At 41.9% G+C, this 19,668-nt stretch overlaps 1 protein-coding gene and 1 pseudogene across 1 annotated transcript; both read left to right on the top strand.

Annotated features, from left to right (window-relative positions):
• The first annotated feature begins 882 nt into the window (after nt 1–882).
• On the top strand, nt 883–2,394 carry LOC147357291 (uncharacterized). Its single transcript, XM_086338279.1, has one exon. It carries the CDS (start codon nt 1,472–1,474, stop codon nt 2,366–2,368), a length of 897 nt encoding a protein of 298 aa, XP_086194405.1. The 5' UTR covers nt 883–1,471; the 3' UTR covers nt 2,369–2,394.
• LOC147357290 (endogenous retrovirus group K member 10 Gag polyprotein-like) lies at nt 2,380–3,051 on the top strand (annotated as a pseudogene).
• Nucleotides 3,052–19,668: the final 16,617 nt, after the last annotated feature.

The raw sequence follows: 19,668 nt of genomic DNA, 5'->3' as shown, positions 1-19,668 counted from the left end.
GGGTCAGAAAATTCTAAGTTTATAATCATGCTTTGGTTTTTCTGGTGACCAGGCCTCATCCAGGAGCCCACCCAGAGTTGCCTCATGATAACAAAAGTTTGTATCACTCAGGAAATTACAAAGGGTTTAGAAATTATTGTCAAGGGTCAGATATCAAATATTAGAAAAAAAAAAGTTACTGATGCCCTTATTTAGCAGATCACAAGGGTTTTAGGAGCTCTGTGGCATGAACTGGGGATGGACACCAATATGTATTTTGTCTATTATTTCATAGTGTTATCAGTTCAGTTCAGTCAGTTGTGTCCAACTCTTTGCGACCTCATGGACTGCAGCACACCAGGCCTCCCTGTCCATCACCAACTCCCAGAGTTTACTCAAACTTATGTTCATTGAGTCGGTGATGCCATCCAACCATCTCATCCTCTGTCGTCCCCTTCTCCTGCCTTCAGTCTTTCACAACATCAGGGTCTTTTCCAAGGACTCAGTTCTTCACATCAGGTGGCCAAAGTATTGGAGCTTCAGCTTCAGCATCAGTCCTTCCAATGAATATGCAGGACTGATTTCCTTTAGGATTGACTGGTTGGATCTGCTTGCAATCAAAGGGACTCTCAAGAGTCTTCTTCAACATCACAGTTCAAAAGCATCAATTTCTCAGCTCTCAGCTTTCTTTATAGCCCAACTCTCACATCCATACGTGACTACTGGAAACACCATAGCTTTGACTAGATGGACCTTTGTTGGCAAAATAATGTCTCTGCTTTTTAATATGCTGTCTAAGTTGGTGTTCTTGCCTGGAGAATCCCAGGGACGGGGGAGCCTGGTGGGCTGCCATCTATGGGGTCGCACAGAGTTGGACACTGTGGGGAGCTGCCCGTGAGAACGGGGTCTTTGCCTGAAGGACACAGCTCTGGGAGCTGCCTCAGTCCTTGAGGGTTTGCTTGCAAACATAGCTCTCTGTCCCGCCACCCCAGAGATTAGGTGATTATTTACTGCAGACACCTGGAGTTCTGGACAAACTTCTCACACACAGGGAAATGTTATCTGGTGTAAGAAATAATAACAGAGTGCCATTCCCATGCTCTCAAGATTTCTTGCGACTTTTTGTAAGATGTATAGGTCAACCAAGAAAAATGCTAACTGTCTTGTCTTTCTCACGCTCTCCTGTATAAATATAAGATGCTGAATAAAGTCGTGGTCAGACTGCGTCCCTTCGTGGAGACGTGTCTGAACCTCTCGACCCCATCTTTGTTGTAGAATTCTTTTGCTGTAGTTTCCTTTCTCAGCTGCGCTGTGCACGTTCTCGGGACCTGATTGATTTTGCCGGCTGGCACGGGCAGGTGGCGCCCGAACAGGGACTCGGGAATCGGAGCGCGACGACAGCCGCTGCCTGCCAAGATTGAGGTAAGTAAAGAGGAATTCCTAATTAATTAAAGTAAAGGGCAGGGAGTGTTATTGTCGAGAGTAATAAATCATGGGACAAGGCAATAGCCACCAGTTATTTGTACATATGTTGAAAACTATGTTAAACGGTAGGGGAATTCATGTAAATAAGTTACAGCTAGAGAAGTTTTTACTTTTTGTAGAAGAAGTTTGTCCTTGGTTTCCAGAGGAAGGAACAGTAAGTCTGAAAACTTGGAAGAAAGTAGGAAAACAATTGCAGACATATTATTCCTTACACGGTACCAATCGTGTCCCTGTGGATGCTTTCTCTTTGTGGACTCTGATAAGAGACTGTCTGGATCCTGAACATGAAGGACATAAGATTCAAATGGCCCTCAGGGATTCCAGAGAACCCGAAGTTGCAGAGCCTTCTGCCCCTCCGCCTGAGCCACTTTATGCTGTGCCTGAGGGAACAGCTTGTAAGGCTGGAGGGAATGATGATGTGTTAAGCTCTGATGAACAGGAAGAGTTAAATGAGCAAGCGCCTCAGTACCATAGAGAGGATATGCCTTGGGAGATGATGGTTAGCATGCAACCCCCTATAGGAAAAGGGGAATTAAAGCATTCAGGGCTTTCCGAAGAACAGCTGGAGAATTTAATTCAGAAAATTGTTATAGCAGTAAAAAATGATGCACAGGGAGACTCCCACTCCAGCCAGCCTGTGCCTCTAGCATATCCTCCCTTGGTTCTTGCTGGGCTCGATCCACCTCCGCCTTTCGTAGAACCGCGAGAGCTTATATCCATCCCTGCTTCTTTGCCCGGTGAAAACATAATAATTAGAAGTGAGATATTATTATCTCCTCTTCAACAAGCGATTAAGCGAGCTAATGAAGAAGGAGAACGTATTCCTGGGTTTTCAGGAATCTATCCAGTATTTGAAAATGCTCAACACAGAGGTATTATGAACCGCTGCCCTTTAAGCAACTAAAAGAGTTTAAAATGGCTTGTGCACAATACGGCCCAACTGCGCCGTTTACTCAGGCTATTATAGAGGCTTTAGGAAACCAAAATCTGCCACCTAATGATTGGAAAAAGGTTGCTTGGGCTTGCTTATCTGGAGGAGATTATTTACTATGGAAATCTGAGTTTGCTGAGCAGTGTGGGATCACAGCCGATATCGGCGACAGGGACTGAACACCACTTATGAAATGATGGTGGGAGAGGGAGATTATCGAGACACTAATAATCAACTTAATTATTTGCCTGGAGCCTACCCTCAGATTAGTGCTGCGGCTCTACGAGCATGGAAAAAACTTCCAAATTCTGATAAAAAGACTGAAGATTTACCTAAAATTCGCCAGGGGCCAGATGAACCATATCGATTTTGTTGCCCGCCTGCTTGAGGCAGTTAGTAAAATGATAGGGGATGAGCAGGCAGGAATGGTGTTGGCTAAACAGCTTGCTTATGAGAATGCCAATTCGGCTTGTCAAGCTGCCCTGAGACCTTACAGAAAAAAGGGAGGCTTATCCAATTATGTACGGATTTGTGCCGATATCGGCCCTTTGTACGTTCAAGGCATAACTTTGGCCGCGGCATTACAAGGAAAGACAGTCAAAGAAGTACTGTATCAGCAACAAAAGCGGGATAAGGGATAAAATTTTGCAATTTGCTCACTATCACCAATTTCTCTTCCCCAAAATTGTTGTTTCTCAGCCCCTTGCCGACGCCCTAACTGTATTTACTGATGGCTCTTCTAATGGAATAGCTAGTCTGATTATACAGGACAATACTGCCGCCTGGCGTACTAATTATAAGTCTGCTCAAGAAGTAGAACTATTTGCCGTATTTCAGGCTCTATTACAAATCTCTGCTCCATTTAATTTATATTCTGACAGTCAGTATATCATAAGAGCCTTAAACACTATTGAGACTGTTCCATTTATTGGTACCCTGAATTCTACTATTCAAACTCTTTTTCGTGATATACAACATTTAATTTGCTCCAGAGTTAATAAATGCTATTTTGGTCATATTTGTGCTCACTCTGGACTTCCTGGACTTTTAGCACGAGGCAATGCTTTTAGCTGACGAAGCTACATGTATGATATTTCCTTCATTGGAACAAATGGCAAAAACTTCTCACAGCTTACACCATCAAAACAGCAATAGCTTAAGACTTCAATTTGGCATTACTCGAGAAGCTGCCAGACAGATTGTTAAGCAATGTCAAACATGTCCTCAATTTTTTAGCATCCCCCATTATGGAGTTAATCCCCGAGGATTGTTGCCAAACGACATATGGCAAATGGATGTTACCCATATTCCTGAATTTGGTAAACAAAAATTTGTTCATGTTACTATTGACACCTTCTCCGGCTTTTTACATGCCTCTCTACAATCCAGAGAGGCTAGCAAACATTGCATAGCTCATTGCATTAAATGTTTTGCTGTTATGGGAACCCCTAAAACCATAAAAACAGACAATGGTCCAGGATACACTGGAAAAAATTTTCAACTATTTTGTACGCAATTGTCTATCTCACATAAAACGGGTATCCCTTATAATCCTCAAGGTCAAGGAATCATTGAACAGGCGCATCAAACTCTCAAACATCAATTGCAAAAACTAAAGAAGGGGGAATTGTATCTCAATACCCCCTCCAACCCTCTAAACCATGCTTTATTTGTTCTAAATTTTTTACAATTGGATATATGTGGCCATTCAGCAGCACAGCAATTTTGGAACTTTGATGTGCAAACAGTAAGACCTAAAGTCTCTTGGAAAGACCCACTTGTGGGAAAATGGTATGGACCAGATCCAGTAATAATTTGGGGACGAGGGTATGTTTGTGTTTTCCCACAGGATGCCGAAGGGCCGCGCTGGCTGCCAGAAAGGTTGGTACGCACGGCGGAGACAATCTCTCGTAAACCAGATGAGGAGATTGATGATTCAAGAGCATGATGAATTACCATCTCAGCAACAACTCCAGGCATTGATGTGAGAGGCACAGAATCGTGTTGCTGTGCAGGGCGATCCAATATCGCCTTTAAGCTTCCTGATAACCTTATTAATTATCTTAAATCAGATTAATACTGCACACTCTGAAGAATATTCAAGTGTTTACTGGGCTTATTTGCCCGACCCTCCCCTTCTCCAACCCGTGGACTGGGAGGGTCAGTCCATTCCCATATACACTAATGAAACTGTTTTGCTTCTTGCACCTTGTTTAATTAAAAAACTGACTGATGATCTATGGATGATAAAGGCTTCCATCTATGGAAATGGTCTGTGGTTAAAGGAACATAAGTGTGCGCCTATATAAAAAGAAAGGGGGAGATGCAGGGAGCTGCCCATGAGAACGGGGTCCTTTGCCTGAAGGACACAGCTCTGGGAGCTGCCTCAGTCCTTGAGGGTTTGCTTGCAAACATAGCTCTCTATCCCGCCACCCCAGAGATTAGACGATTATTTACTGCAGACACCTGGAGTTCTGGACAAACTTCTCACACACAGGGAAATGTTATCTGGTGTAAGAAATAATAACAGGGTGCCATTCCCATGCTCTCAAGATTTCTTGTGACTTTTTGTAAGATGTATAGGTCAACCAAGAAAAATGCTGTCTTGTCTTTCTCACACTCTCCTGTATAAATATAAGATGCTGAATAAAGTCATGGTCAGACTGCATCCCTTCTTGGAGACATGTCTGAACCTCTTGACCCCATCTTTGTTGTAGAATTCTTTTGCTGTAGTTTCCTTTCTCAGCCTCGCCATGCACGTTCTCGGGACCTGATCGACTTTGCCGGCTGGCACCGGCAGGACACGACTGAAGTGACTTAGCAGCAGCAGCTAGGTTGGTAACAGCTTTTCTTCTAAGGAGCAGGTGTCTTTTAATTTCATGGCTGCAGTCACCATCTGCAGTGATTTTGGAGCCCAAGAAATTAAAGTCTGTCACTGTTTCCATTGTTTCCCCATCTATTTGCCATGAAGTGATGGAACTGGATGCCATGATCTTCATTTTTTGAATGTTGAATTTTAAGCCAGACTTTTTACTGTCCTCTTTTACTTTCATTTAGAGGCTCTTTAGTTCCTCTTCACTTTCTGCCATAAGGGTGGTGTCATCTGCATATCTGAGGTTATTGATATTTTTCCTGGCAATCTTAATTCCAGCTTGTGCTTCATCCAGCTTGGCATTTTGCATGATGCATATAAGTTAAATAAGCAGGTGACAATATACAGCCTTGACATACTCCTTTCCCAATTTGGAACCAGTCTATTATTCCATGTCCAGTTCTGACTGTTGCTTCCTGACCTGCATACAGATTTCTCAGGAAGCAGGTCAGGTGTTCTGTTATTCCCATGTCTTTAAGAATTTTTCACAGTTTGTTATGATCCACACAGTCAAAGGCTTTGGCATAATCAATAAAGCAGAAGTAGATGTTTTTCTGGAAATATCTTGCTTTTTCCATGATCCAACGGATGTTGGCAATTTGATCTCTGGTTCCTGTGCCCTTTCTAAATCCAGCTTGAACATCTGGAAGCTCACAGTTCACGTACTCTTGAAGCCTGGCTTGAAGAATTTTGAGCATTACTTTGCTAGTGTGTGAGATGAGTGCTATCGTGCAGTAGCTTGAACATTCTTTGGCATTCACAGTGTTATAGCCTCATACACACTTTCCTGCTTCTAGTCAGGATGGCTTTGGAATTTTTTTGCATTGACCTGGGTGCCAGAACCCTTGCTCCAATCTGTGGATTGCTGGGAATGGTTGGTACTAAAATCAGCTCTTATTTAGAAGTTAAACTTTTACTTGCTTATACAATTTACTCTTCAAAGCACCTGGGGAGGTAAATGCTATGATATCCGTTCTAATGATGGAACTCTCTGAAACTCAGACAGGCTAGGTGAAAATACCAAAGTTAAAGACTTAATGTGTGACCTAAACCCAGATTGGCTTCCCTGCTGGCTCAGTGGAAAAGAATTTGCCTGCAATGCAGGGGATGTGAATTCCATCCCTGGGTTGGGAAGATCCCCTGGAGGAGGAAATGGCAACCCACTCCAGTATTCTTGCCTGGAACATCCCATGGACAGAGCAGCCTGGCCAGCTACAGTCCTTGGGGTTGCAAGAGAGTCAGACACAACTTAGCAACTAAATAACACACTCATGTCACTTGTAGGTTCAACCTATAGATGATTTATTGCCCAACAGTGACATTTTGAGAATGAAAGGGTCTGCTCTTAATAATTGTGAGAGAACAAAAGTGTACAATGGAGTTCTCTTGGGCAGTTTGGAGTGTGTGGGCAACTGATTATTTTTCTATTTTTAGTAACTTTTTAAAAGAACAAATAGTAATTTTGGTAATCATTTCCACTTTAAAAACTTCTCAGTCTTATTACTTTGCAACCTTAGCTTTATTATTTCCCTCCTTCAAGAAAGATGAGATTGCCAACTCCTTTTCTGAAACTATTTAACATCTAACCTCAAAACTTGATAAAAGTAGCCTCACTTGTGAACAAAGATGCAAGAATCTGTATTGCTTACCTGAATTTTGTAATGATTAAATAATGACATACATTGTGGCTAATTATGATTAATTCTTAAGAGTGCAAGGAGAAATTTCTATGTGAAAGATCGATTAATATAATTTCCCATACTAACAAACTAAAGAATGAAATACATTTCAACAGGTTCAGAATAAGATTCATTTTATACTTATTTATGATTTCAACTAGAAATAGGAAGGAACTCCCTTAACATGATAGAAAGGTATTTATCTTTTTACATGGAAAAACTTGAAGGCATTCACCTTAAAATTAGGAACAATACAATAATATATGCTATCACAATGTTCATAATGTTGGAAGTTCAGGCCAATGTTATCAGATAGGAAAAAACACTAAGAAATAGAAGGATTGGGTGGGAAGATATAAAATTGTTATTTTCTTTTTTGGCCATGCTGCACAGCATAGGGGATCATAGTTCCCCCACCAGGATCAACCCTGCACCCCCTGCAGTGGAAGCACAGAGTCTTGACAACTAGACCACCAGGAAGTTCCCAAATTGTCATTTTTAAGTGTCATGATTGTTTCTGTAGAAGAAAATCAACAGACTCTTAGAAGAAATAAGTAAGTTCAGTATTTGCTGATTATAAGATCAATATACCAAAATCAGTAGCTTTCCTCTCAGAGAGTGAGTCATAGTCGCTCTGTCATGTCTGACTTTTTGCGACCCCATGGACTGTAGCCCACCAGGCTCCTTTGTCCATGGAATTCTCCAGGCACGCATACTGGAGTGTTTGCCGTTTCCTTCTCCAGGGGACCTTCCTGACCTAAGGACTGAACTTGTCTCTGCTGCAATGAATGGCAGGTGGATTCTTTACCAATGAGCCCTTAAATACTCCATCAAAGAGCATAAGAAAGAGCTGAAATAATAGTGAAATGAATTATCTTCGTGAATGAGAATACAGTATTTAGAGATGACAATTTCCCCCAAATGCAATGCAGTTCCAAGCAAGTCATAGCCCCTTTGGAGAGATCCTGCTGCTCTCACATTTTCAGTGAACCATCAAGTGACTCCTGGGAGAAGGCAGGACTCTATGAAAGAGGAAAGGTACTCCTTATTGCTTTTTGGAAGCTAGCACATATGTGATTCTAGCTCAGACATAAAATTCTCCTTCTCAGAACTCTGAATCTCATGTGAGCGGCACAGTAGTGCAGGAGGCGCTCAGAAGGCTTTTCCCGGTGGTGGCATCTGAGCGAGTGTCTCCTCCATTGTAGCCTTCTCTGTCATGCTGTTGCCAGGCCTGCTGTGCTTCTCACTCATTTTTGGAGTCTTTTTCTATAACCTCCTTTGGGAGAATTTCTGTGAACTCTCCGATATCCTCTCCAACAAATTCATTTTGCATTTAGCGAGACAGAACCAGTTTCTGAGGCTTGCCATCAAGAACTTGGAACTGGGAACACTGCCAGAATAATTCTGCAATTTATGTAGAAGAATGCAAGTCCAAGACCATGGGTCAGCAAAACTTTTTCCATAAAAGGCTAGATAATAAATATCTTAGGCTTTGGTGGCAAGATGCAACAAGTCAACTCTACTCAACAAACTTATACTACTAGATATTCAGACATGTTATCCAGCCATCCCAGGTAAACACTGTGGTACTAGTATAGGAACACACAAATGCACCATGAAGCAGAATAGAATCCAGAAAGAGGCACATGGGAGTCTTGGTTATTTAAATATTTTGTTAGAAATATTTTGTTAGCAACAGTTAGGACCAGACAGAGAACAATGGACTGGCTCCAAATTGGGAAAGGAGTACGTCAAGGCTGTATATTGTCACCCTGCTTATTTAACTTATATGCAGAGTACATCATGAGAAACACTGGGCTGGAAGAAGCACAAGCTGGAATCAAGACTGCCGGGAGAAATATCAATAACCTCAGATATGCAGATGACACCACCCTTATGGCAGAAAGTGAAGAGGAACTAAAAAGCCTCTTGATGACAGTGAAAGAGGAGAGTGAAAAAGTTGGCTTAAAGCTCAACATTCAGAAAACAAAGATCACGGCATCTGGTCCCATCACTTCATGGCAAATAGATAGGGAAACAATGGAAACAATGACAAAGTTTATTTTGGGGGCTCCAAAATCACTGCAGATGGTGACTGCAGCTATGAAATTAAAAGAGACTTGCTCCTTGGAAGAAAAGCTGTGACCAACCTAGACAGCATATTAAAAAGCAGAGACATTACTTTGCAAACAACAAAGGTCCATCTAGTCAAAGCTATGGTTTTTCCAGTAGTCATGTGTGGATATCAGAGTCAGATCATAAAGAAAGCTGAGTGCCAAAGAATTGATGCTTTTGCACTGTGGTGCTGGAGAAGACACTTGAGAGTCCTTTTGATTGCAAAGAGATCAAACCAGTCAATCCTAAAGGAAATCAGTCCTGAATATTCGTTGGAAGGACTGATGCTGAAGCTGAAGCTCCAATACTTTGGCCACCTGATGCGAAGTACTGACTCCTTGGAAAAGACTCTGATGCTGGGAAAGATTGAAAGCAGGAGGAGAAGGGGATGGCAGAGGATGAGATGGTTGGATGGCATCACCGACTCAATGGATATGAGTTTGAGTAAGCTCTAGAAGTTGGTGATGGACAGGGAGGCCTGGTGTGCTGCAGTTCATGGGGTGGCAAAGAGTCGGACACGACTGAGCGACTGAACTGAAATGTTTTGTAGAGAAATTTGTTTCACTATGTGAAAAAAAATAATTAGCTCCCTACCTTAGGCAAAATATAAAAATAAACTCTGGAATACGAAAGTAAGAAAGGAGCTAAATATGAAAGATAAAATTACTGGAAGAACGCATCGTCTATCTTTAGGTCTTTGGGTTAGGGAAGAATTATGGTTGTTAGGCTAATATGAAACTATTTTGTATTCTTGAAGGACGTGTCAGCAGAGAATGTGATTGTGTTTTAGGGCAAATTAGCCTGGAGCTGAAATCTGTGTGGTAAACTCAGGGGAGCAGAAGAGCAGTGGGAGAAGCCAAGGCCTGGCGATGGGCTGTTTGCTGAACCATTGCCTGCGTTGTGAAAGAAAAGGAGCTCCAGGCCAAAGCAAGAACGAGTGTATTTTTGTTGACAACAATGATGATAAGAATTGAAGGGGAGACTTTGGAGCCAAAAAAGCAATATGAGGTTCTGCTTGATGATTCCGTAAATACCATGGTTTTCAGGGACAAGAATGAAGCAAGTGACGAAGTCCAGACACAGAATTAGATATACTCTAATTTTTTTTTTGTTGTTGTTGCTGCTGCTAAGTCACTTCAGTCGTGTCCAACTCTGTGCGACCACATAGACAGCAGCCCACCAGGCTCCCCCATCCCTGGGGTTCTCTAGGCAAGAATACTGGAGTGGGTTGCATTTCCTTCTCCAATGTATGAAAGTGAAAAAAGTCAAAGTGAAGTTGCTCAGTCGTGTCCGACTCTTAGCGACCCCATGGACTGCAGCCTACCAGGCTCCTCTGTCCATGGGATTTTCCAGGCAAGAGTACTGGAGTGGGGTGCCATTGCCTTTTTTGTTATGTATATTGTTAATATAATCTTTTTGGAAATGAAAATAAAAGCAGGTGTGCTCCTTCATATCTGACTCTTTGCGATCCCATGGACTGTAGCCCACCAGGCTCCTCTGTCTCTGGGCTTATCCTGGCAAGAATACTGGAGTGGATTGCCATTTCCTTCTCCAGGGGATCCTCCTGACCCAGAGATCGAACCTGTGTCTCTTGTGGCTCCTGCGTTGGCAGTGGGTTCTTTACCACTGAGCCACTTGGGAAGCCCCCACCTTCTTGGAGATGCAACAAAAGAAAAAGGACTGGAAACACACAAACATTGCTTCAAATCCAAGTGTCATTACTGGCTGTGAGAGCTTCCTCTTTTATGAAATGGAGGCAATCAGGGTTGCTATAATGCTGCTGCTGCTGCTGCTAAGTCGCTTCAGTCGTGTCCGACTCTGTGTGACCCCATAGACGGCAGCCCACCAGGCTCCCCTGTCCCTGGGATTCTCAAGGCAAGAACACTGGAGTGGGTTGCCATTTCCTTCTCCAATGCGTAAGAGTGAAAAGTGAAAGTGAAGTCGCTCAGTTGTGTCCGACCCTCAGCGACCCCATGGACTGTAGCCCACCAGGCTCCTCCATCCATGGGATTTTCCAGGTAAGAGTACTGGACTGGGGTGCCATTGCCTTCTCCTGCTACAATGATTAGAGTGTAAGTATGTAGAGTGGGTTGAAGATGGTTACAAATTCTTTGTCCGTTGAGAAGTGGAGCTTATTTTCCTTTACTTTGAATCGGGCTGCCTGGACCGGTGTATGCTTTAACCAGTAGCACTCAGAAGAAGTGATGCCTCTGATTCTAACCCCTTGGAAATGGTAGGTCTGGGGATTCAGTCATTGTGTACAAAAGAGGCCATTTGTGGGGAGAGAGGTCCCAGCTATCCAGTCCCCCTGCTAAGGTGCTAGACACGTGAAGGAAGCCATCTTGGACATTCTGGCCCAGCCCACCACCTGGCTGAAGATTTATGAAAGACCCTACACAAGATTGGGCTTCCCAGGCGGCTGAGTAGTCGAACCTTCCTGCGTCGCCAATGCAGGAGATGCAGGAGATGAGGGTTCAATCCCCAGGTCGAGAAGATCCCCCGGAGAAGGAAATGGCAGCCCATTTGAAGGAAATGCCAACTCCAGTATTGCCTGGAAAGTTCCGTGGACAGAGGAGCCTGGCAGTCTACCATCCACAGAATCACAAAGAGTTGGACACGACTGAGCGACTGAGCATGCGTGCACTGTAAACAACACTAGCAGCGCTACCTAGCCAAGCCCCAGAATTACGTGATAGAAAATGGTTATAGTAGTTTGAAGATCCTACGTTTGATGCTTATTTGCTAGGCATCAGAGAACATTTGCTAATCCAAAGAACACATTCAACTGTCAATGCTTGGAACAAAGCATGCATGCTAAGTCTCTTCAGTCGTGTCTAACTCTGCTACACTATGGACTGTAGCCCGCCACGCTCCTCTGTCCATGGGATTCTCCAGCAAGAATACTGGAGTGGGCTGCCATGCCCTCCTCCAGGGGATCTTCCCAACCCAGGGATCGAACCCTTGCAGGTGGATTCTTTACCACTTAGCCACCACAGAAACCCTTCTAAGTATTTACATGTTGGCAATTATTATTCAAGTGAACACAGGACATGGAGAAATCATTCAGTAAAAAGTCAATTTCTAGTCAATGCTTTTCCAGGCCACTAATTTATACATTAATTAATTCCTTCTTTTCACAAATAATAAACAGGTGCCCTACTCACATGCTCTTTTAGGCGCTAACAAAGCAGCTAAGTTCCCTGCCTGAAAGGAATTAAGATGATGTCCTTTAGTCTTTGTTGGTGATGTGATGCTTATTGATATAACCAGAATATTAGGGTTTGGCAAAAAAAAAAAAAAAAAAAAAACCCTAAATATCTGATATGAACATATAAGAAATGAAGTTCAAAGGAAATCTTCCCTAAGTAAGTTATAATTAACATCTTCTAAGTATAATCCTTAATAAACTGAATATAAACCATTAAGCTATTTCAAATTTAACTTAGCCTCTACCTTACCTATCATTCTTGATTTATATCATCATCTTTTAGAAAATGTATAAAGTGAAAATGTTTAGTGATTAATTCAGATACTGTATTCATTCAATCATTCAAAAATAAATTTATCAGACAACTTCCATGTGCCTATGATGGTGCTAATCCTTAGGTTTCTAATTCAGAAGAGTTTAGACATAGACTTTTCTGTCAAGAACTGCACTTTTTATATCATGGTTGAGGAGGTTTAGAGTGTATTAGATTAATCATGTTTTTTTTTTTTTTTAATTTTTAACTGCTTTATTTTATTTATTTATTTTTAAATTTTATTTTATTTTTAAACTTTACAAATTGTATTAGTTTTGCCAAATATCAAAATGAATCCGCCACAGGTATACATGTGTTCCCCATCCTGAACCCTCCTCCCTCCTCCCTCCCCATACCATCCCTCTGGGTCTGAGAATGATTCCTAAAGAGGTTGTAATCTACTTACTTGGAGGTGGATTCTTTCCTAAATGTGATCTAGATATAGATAACCGAAAAAATATAACTAGGTGCTACATTTGAATAGAATTCCAATTTGTTATTTAAGGTCCCAAACTTTTCTACATAGTTGCTTGTTTTTATTCAGAGTTGGGTGAATTTGCTAACATGAGAGGCAAGAAAAAGAAGCCTGTCAAATATGTTTTTGCTGTGATGCTGAGGCAGTCCTCAAGGCTTCTTGCACGTTAATGTTTAGCCCAAAAACATGCACATAAAGCAAACGATAATCATTATTATTCAAATCTAAGACAGCAAGTCCACCATTATGTGGATTTATAACCAGGGAGAATTATTGGTTCTTGGTCCTAAAGTATAATCCTCAGGAAAATGCCTCAGCAAAAGAAATCAGGGATGAAAGACTGAGTTATTCTTAAAGTTTATCCCACCATCCTTTGAGAAACATAATGCCTTGTTTCTTTCTCACCAATTCAAGTTGCAACAGTAGCTCACAGCTGTCCCCTAGCTGGAGTCAAGCCAAAGTGGAGTTCACCATCCTCTCAGTGCTTGTCCATAATGGGAGTAACTGTTTTCCACACTTAGAATGGTCAGTAAATAAGTGGGCAGGGGTCATGTTGCCTGACAGCCTTCAGTATGTGCAGATGGTGAAACATTTACCCTCAGAGAAACAGCTGGGGTCACCAGGGTCATGGTCTACAAGTCTCCACCGGAACCGTAAGCAGTAACTCTGTATTCCCATTTTGTTCGTTCCCGTTTTGTTTGTTTGGGTACTGACATCTAGGCTGTGATGGCAAATGAGGGTGCAAGCTAGAGTTTAATTTTGCTAATCCATACAACATTTTTATTGTAGCAAGTATACTTTCAGTTGGGCTTCCCTAGTGGCTCAGAGGTTAAAGGGTCTGCCCGCAATGCAGGAAACCTGGGTTTGATCCCTGGGTTGGGAAGATCCTCTGAAGGAGGAAATGGCAACCCACTCCAGTATTCTTGCCTGGAGAATCCCATGGACGGAGGAGCCTGGTGGGCTACAGTCCATGGGGTCCCAAACATGACTGAGCGACTTCACTTTCTTTCTTTCACATACTTTCAGTTAATCTCCTCTGGTTTAAATAACAGAGGGTTTCATAAGAGGAAGGCTGACCCCATGTGGCAGTTTTAGGACATGACTGCAAATTCTTTGGCACTTCTTGTGTTAAAGTGGGGTGTATGCTGCCTCTTCACTGTGGGTGACCTGTGACTACTTTGACCAGGGGGTATGGCAGAGGTGAGGCTAAGTGTCTAAAAGGCTCCACAGCTTCTCTTTGTTTGTGGGAACACTTTCTTTTGGAGCCTTAAGCCACATGTGTGAAGGCTGACCAGCAAGATCTCCATGCTGGAAAGGCCATGCATGGGTCGTATGGTCGACTTTTCCAGCTGAGCCCAGATTTCCAGCCACCAAAGTGGCAGGTCTTGGACCCTCCAAACCAGGGTATTTGCCAATGAAACAGAAGAATTACCCTGTGGACCCTTGCCTGCATTCCTGACCCACAAAATCATGAGATTTAATAAAATAATTGTTTTAAGTGATTATTTAGGGCAGCTTTAAAGGCAATGATAGATAAACAGAACACTCCTTGTGTTGGTTTGAGTCCTCCAAAGAGCAGATGTTTAGACATGTAAGAGATTTTTCCTTTCAGTTTTATTGACACATGATTGACATACACATTGTGTAAGTTTAATATGTACAGTAGAGTGCCTGGACATATGTATACATTGTGAAATGAGTACCAAAATAAGTTGAGATCCGTCACCTCTTTAGTTACAAAAATTATTTTCTTTGTGGTGAGAACTTTTAGGATCTACTCTATTAGCAACTTTCAGATATATCATAGAGCATTGTTAACAGTAGTCATCATGTTTACGTTATATTCCCAGCACTTATTTATCTTAAAATTGGAAGCCTGTGCCTTTTGACCACCTTCACAGAGTTCCCACACTCCCCACTCGCTGCCTCTGGCAAACACAAATCTGATATCTTTTTCTATGAGTTTGGTTGTTTTTGATTAGACGTGCAAGGGATTTATCCTCAGGTATCCTTGCTGTGTTAGGAAGGATAAATGGGGAGGGAGTGGAATAGGTAGGGAGAGCTTTCAGACCATGACACAGGTCTGGTGTCTTGTCAAGTCTTAGGATATATCACAGTCCCGAAAAAGTTTTGATCCGGCTGGTGGGGAGTCCCAAGCCTATTTAAGAGGTTTTGCTTATCTGGAATACTTTATGACCAAACTGGAGTTTTGGACTTGCTTGTTATTCATGTTTTTGTTCAGCTGCTAAGTCATATCCAATTCTTTACGATTCCACGGACTGCAGCATGCCAGGCTTCCTCATCCTTCACTATTTCCCGGAGTTTTCTCAGACGCATGTCCACGGAGTCGGTGGTGATATCCAACCATCTCATCCTCTATTGCCCCCTTCTCCTCCCGCCTTCAGTCTTTCCCAGCGTCAGGCTCTTTTCAGTGAGGTGGCTCTTCACATCAGGGGGTCCAAGTACTGGAGCTTCAGCTTTAGCATTAGTCCTTCCAATGAATATTCATGTCATCTATGGTATGCTAGAATTTGTAGAATGTAGCTAAGAAACTAATTAAAATAGCTCCTAGAATCTCAGTATTAGGACTCTCTCCCTCTCACATAGTAAAATCCTTTATTATGACACGTAAATAGTGTTTCACAAAAATTTTTTGAGTATTTTATTCACCAGACTTTGAGATTTTTGAAGACAGGTTCTATGTATTTTTCACCTCTGCATACTTCTTCATCCCCCAAGTTTCTGACTCAATGGGTGTTTTTTGAATGACTAACTGAGAATAATGGTCAAATCATGTTTCCTGTGTAATTCTTAGAATAAGTTACAATTATCTGGTTTATTTACAAGGATTCCCTGGTGGCTCAGACAGTAAAGAATTTGCCTGCCAATGCACGAGATTCAGGTTCAATCTCTGGGTAGGAAGATCCCCTGGAGAAGGAAATGACAATCCACTCCAGCAGTCTTGCCTGGAAAATTCCATGTACAGAGGAGCCTGGCTGGCTACAGTCCGTGGGGTCACAAGGAGTTGGACGTGGCTGAGCAACTAACACACACACACATTGTTGATGAAATAGCTGAATGTTAATCACCTCTTTTAAAATGTATTATAAATAGCCTTCTAAATAATCACAGAGAAGAAAATCACATTTGACCTAGGATTTTTTTTTAATTGCACTTTGTTATTCCTACTACGGTACACACACACACATTTTTTTTTAACAGTCTTGTCAACTAATACTGGTCTCCTTCTTTTTTTTGGTAGAGTTGTGGATACGAAAGTTTATAATTCAAAAGGCTGACATTTTAGTTGAAGTCTAGGAAACAAATCTTATCTTATGAGCTCCTTACCTAAAAGCTTCCCTGTAATTGTAGCCTAGTATCATTTAAAAAATTAAGGGCACTGATATTTATTTTTTAAAGTAGAAACATTAAAAACAATCTATCACCTATTAGTGCCATCATTTTACAGAAGAAAGAATATGTTCTTAACAAAACAGAAGAAAGAAATCACCTTAGAATTTAAAAACCGAATGAACTAAATTACCAACATACACTATTATTATACACACTATTTTTCATTCCTTTGCAGATTGATACCAGCCTGTATATCTGAGTTTGGAAACCACTGATTTCAAATTAAAATTCCAGCTTATATCTTCAAGCCCTTCCCAGTTAGTTGTTGCCCTACATCTCCAGATTCTTTTCATCCTGCCCCCCACACCCATCAACTATAATTTTACAGACACTGGGAAGGGGAATGAGAAAGTCTAGAAGGCACTTCTTGCACATGGTCACCAAGAGTTGGATATGACCAGGTAAGACGGTAGGTGTTGTGAGAGGGCATCAGAGGGCAGACACACTGAAACCATAATCACAGAAAAGTAGTCAATCTAATCACATTAGGACCACAGCCTTGTCTAACTCAGTGAAACTAAGCTATGTCTTGTGGGGCCACCCAAGACGGGCGGGTCATGTGGAGAGGTCTGACAGAATGTGGTCCACTGGAGAAGGGAATGGCAAACCACTTCAGTATTCTTGCCTTGAGAACCCCATGAACAGTATGAAAAGGCAAAATGATAGGATACTGAAAGAGGGACTCCCCAGGTCAATAGGGGCCCAATATGCTACTGGAGATCAGTGGAGAAATAACTCCAGAAAGAATGAAGGGATGGAGCCAAAGCAAAAACAATACCCAGTTGTGGATGTGACTGGTGATAGAAGCAAGGTCCAATGCTGTAAAGAGCAATATTGCATAGGAACCTGGAATGTTAGGTCCATGAATCAAGGCAAATTGGAAGTGGTCAAACAGGAGATGGTAAGACTGAACGTCGACATTCTAGGAATCAGCAAACTAAAATGGACTGGAATGGGTGAATTTAACTCAAATGATCATTTTATCTACTACTGCGGGCAGGAATCCCTTAGAGGAAATGGAGTAGCCATCATGGTCAACAAAAGAGTCCAAAATGCAGTACTTGGATGCAATCTCAAAAACAACAGAATGATCTCTGTTCATTTCCAAGGCAAACCATTCAATATCACAGTAATCCAAGTCTATGCCCCAACCAGTAATGCTGAAGAAGCTGAAGTTGAACGGTTCTATGAAGACCTACAAGACCTTTTAGAGCTAACATCCAAAAAAGAAGTCCTTTTCATTATAGGGGACTGGAATGCAAAAGTAGGGAGTCAAGAAAAACCTGGAGTAACAGGCAAATTTGGCCTTGGAATACAGAATGAAGCAGGGCAAAGGCTAATAGAGTTTTGCCAAGAGAACACACTGCTCATAGCAAACACCCTCTTCCAACAACACAAGAGAAGACTCTACACATGGACATCACCAGATGGTCAACACCGAAATTAGATTGATTATATTCTTTGCAGCCAAAGATGGAGAAGCTCTATACAGTCAGCAAAAACAAGACCGGGAGCTGACTGTGGCTCAAATCACGAACTCCTTATTGCCAAATTCAGACTTAAATTGAAGAAAGTAGGGAAAACCACTAGACCATTCAGGTATGACCTAAATCAAATCCCTTATGATTATACAGTGGAAGTGAGAAATAGATTTAAGGGACTAGATCTGATAGAGTGCCTGATGAACTATGGACGGAGGTTCGTGACATTGTACAGGAGACAGGGATCAAGACCATCCCCATGGAGAAGAAATGCAAGAAAGCAAAATGGCTGTCTGGGGAGGCCTTACAAATAGCTGTGAAAAGAAGAGAAGCAAAAAGCAAAGGAGAAAAGGAAAGATATAAGCATCTGAATGCACAGTTCCAAAGAATAGGAAGAAGAGATAAGAAAGCCTTCCTCAGCGATCAATGCAAAGAAATTGAGGAAAACAACAGAATGGGAAAGACTAGGGATTTCGTCAAGAAAATTAGAGATAGCAAGGGAACCTTTCATGCAAAGATGGGCTCGATAAAGGACAGAAATGGTGTGGACCTAACAGAAGCAGAAGATATTAAGAAGAGGTGGCAAGAATACACAGAACTGTACAAAAAAGACCTTCATGACCCAGATAATCACGATGGTGTGATCACTGACCTAGAGCCAGACATCCTGGAATGTGAAGTCAAGTGGGCCTTAGAAGAAATCACTACGAACAAAGCTAGTGGAGGTGATGGAATTCCAGTTGAGCTATTTCAAATCCTGAAAGATGATGCTGTGAAAGTGCTGCACTCAATATGCCAGCAAATTTGGAAAGCTCAGCAGTGGCCACAGGACTGGAAAAGGTCAGTTTTCATTCCAATCCAAAAGAAAGGCAGTGCCAAAGAATGCTCAAACTACCGCAGAGTTGCACTCATCTCACATGCTAGTAAAGTAATGCTCAAAATTCTCCAAGGCAGGGTTCAGCAATACGTGAATTGTGAACTCCCAGATGTTCAAGCTGGTTTTAGAAAAGGCAGAGTAGCCAGAGACCAAATTGCCAACATCCGCTGGATCATGGAAAAAGCAAGAGAGTTCCAGAAAAACATCGATTTCTGCTTTATTGACTGTGCCAAAGCCTTTGACTGTGTGGATCACAATAAACTATGGAAAATTCTGAAAGAGATGGGAATCCCAGACCACCTGACCTGCCTCTTGAGAAACCTATATGCAGTTCAGGAAGCAACAGTTAGAACTGGACATGGAACAACAGACTGGTTCCAAATAGGAAAAGGAGTACATCAAGGCTGTATATTGTCACCCTGCTTATTTAACTTATACGCAGAGTACATCACGAGAAACTCTGCGCTGGAAGAAGCACAAGCTGGAATCAAGATTGCTGGGAGAAATATCAATAACCTCAGATATGCAGATGACACCACCCTTATGGCAGGAAGTGAAGAGGAACTAAAAAGCCTCTTGACGAAAGTGAAAGAGGAGAGTGAAAAAGTTGGCTTAAAGCTCAACATTCAGAAAACGAAGATCATGGCATCTGGTCCCATCACTTCATGGCAAATAGATGGGGAAACAGTGGAAAAAGTGTTAGACTTTATTTTTTTGGGCTCCAAAATCACTGCAGATGGTGATTGCAGCCATGAAATTAAAAGATGCTTCCTCCTTGGAAGGAAAGTTATGACCAATCTAGATGGCATATTCAAAAGTAGAGACATTACTTTGCCAAC

This window comes from Bos grunniens, chromosome 15, assembly GCF_055505025.1.
Source record: "Bos grunniens cultivar Pamir isolate PY7600 chromosome 15, Bosgru_T2T1.0, whole genome shotgun sequence".
In the NCBI taxonomy this organism is placed as follows: Eukaryota; Metazoa; Chordata; class Mammalia; order Artiodactyla; family Bovidae; genus Bos; species Bos grunniens.
The sequence above is the reverse complement of the archived record's forward strand: the minus strand, read 5'-3'. Positions and strand labels throughout refer to the sequence as shown.

Bases quoted from the DNA above. Each gene is read 5' to 3' on its own strand.
- LOC147357291 (XM_086338279.1), top strand. From the start codon at position 1,472: ATGGGACAAGGCAATAGCCACCAGTTATTTGTACATATGTTGAAAACT.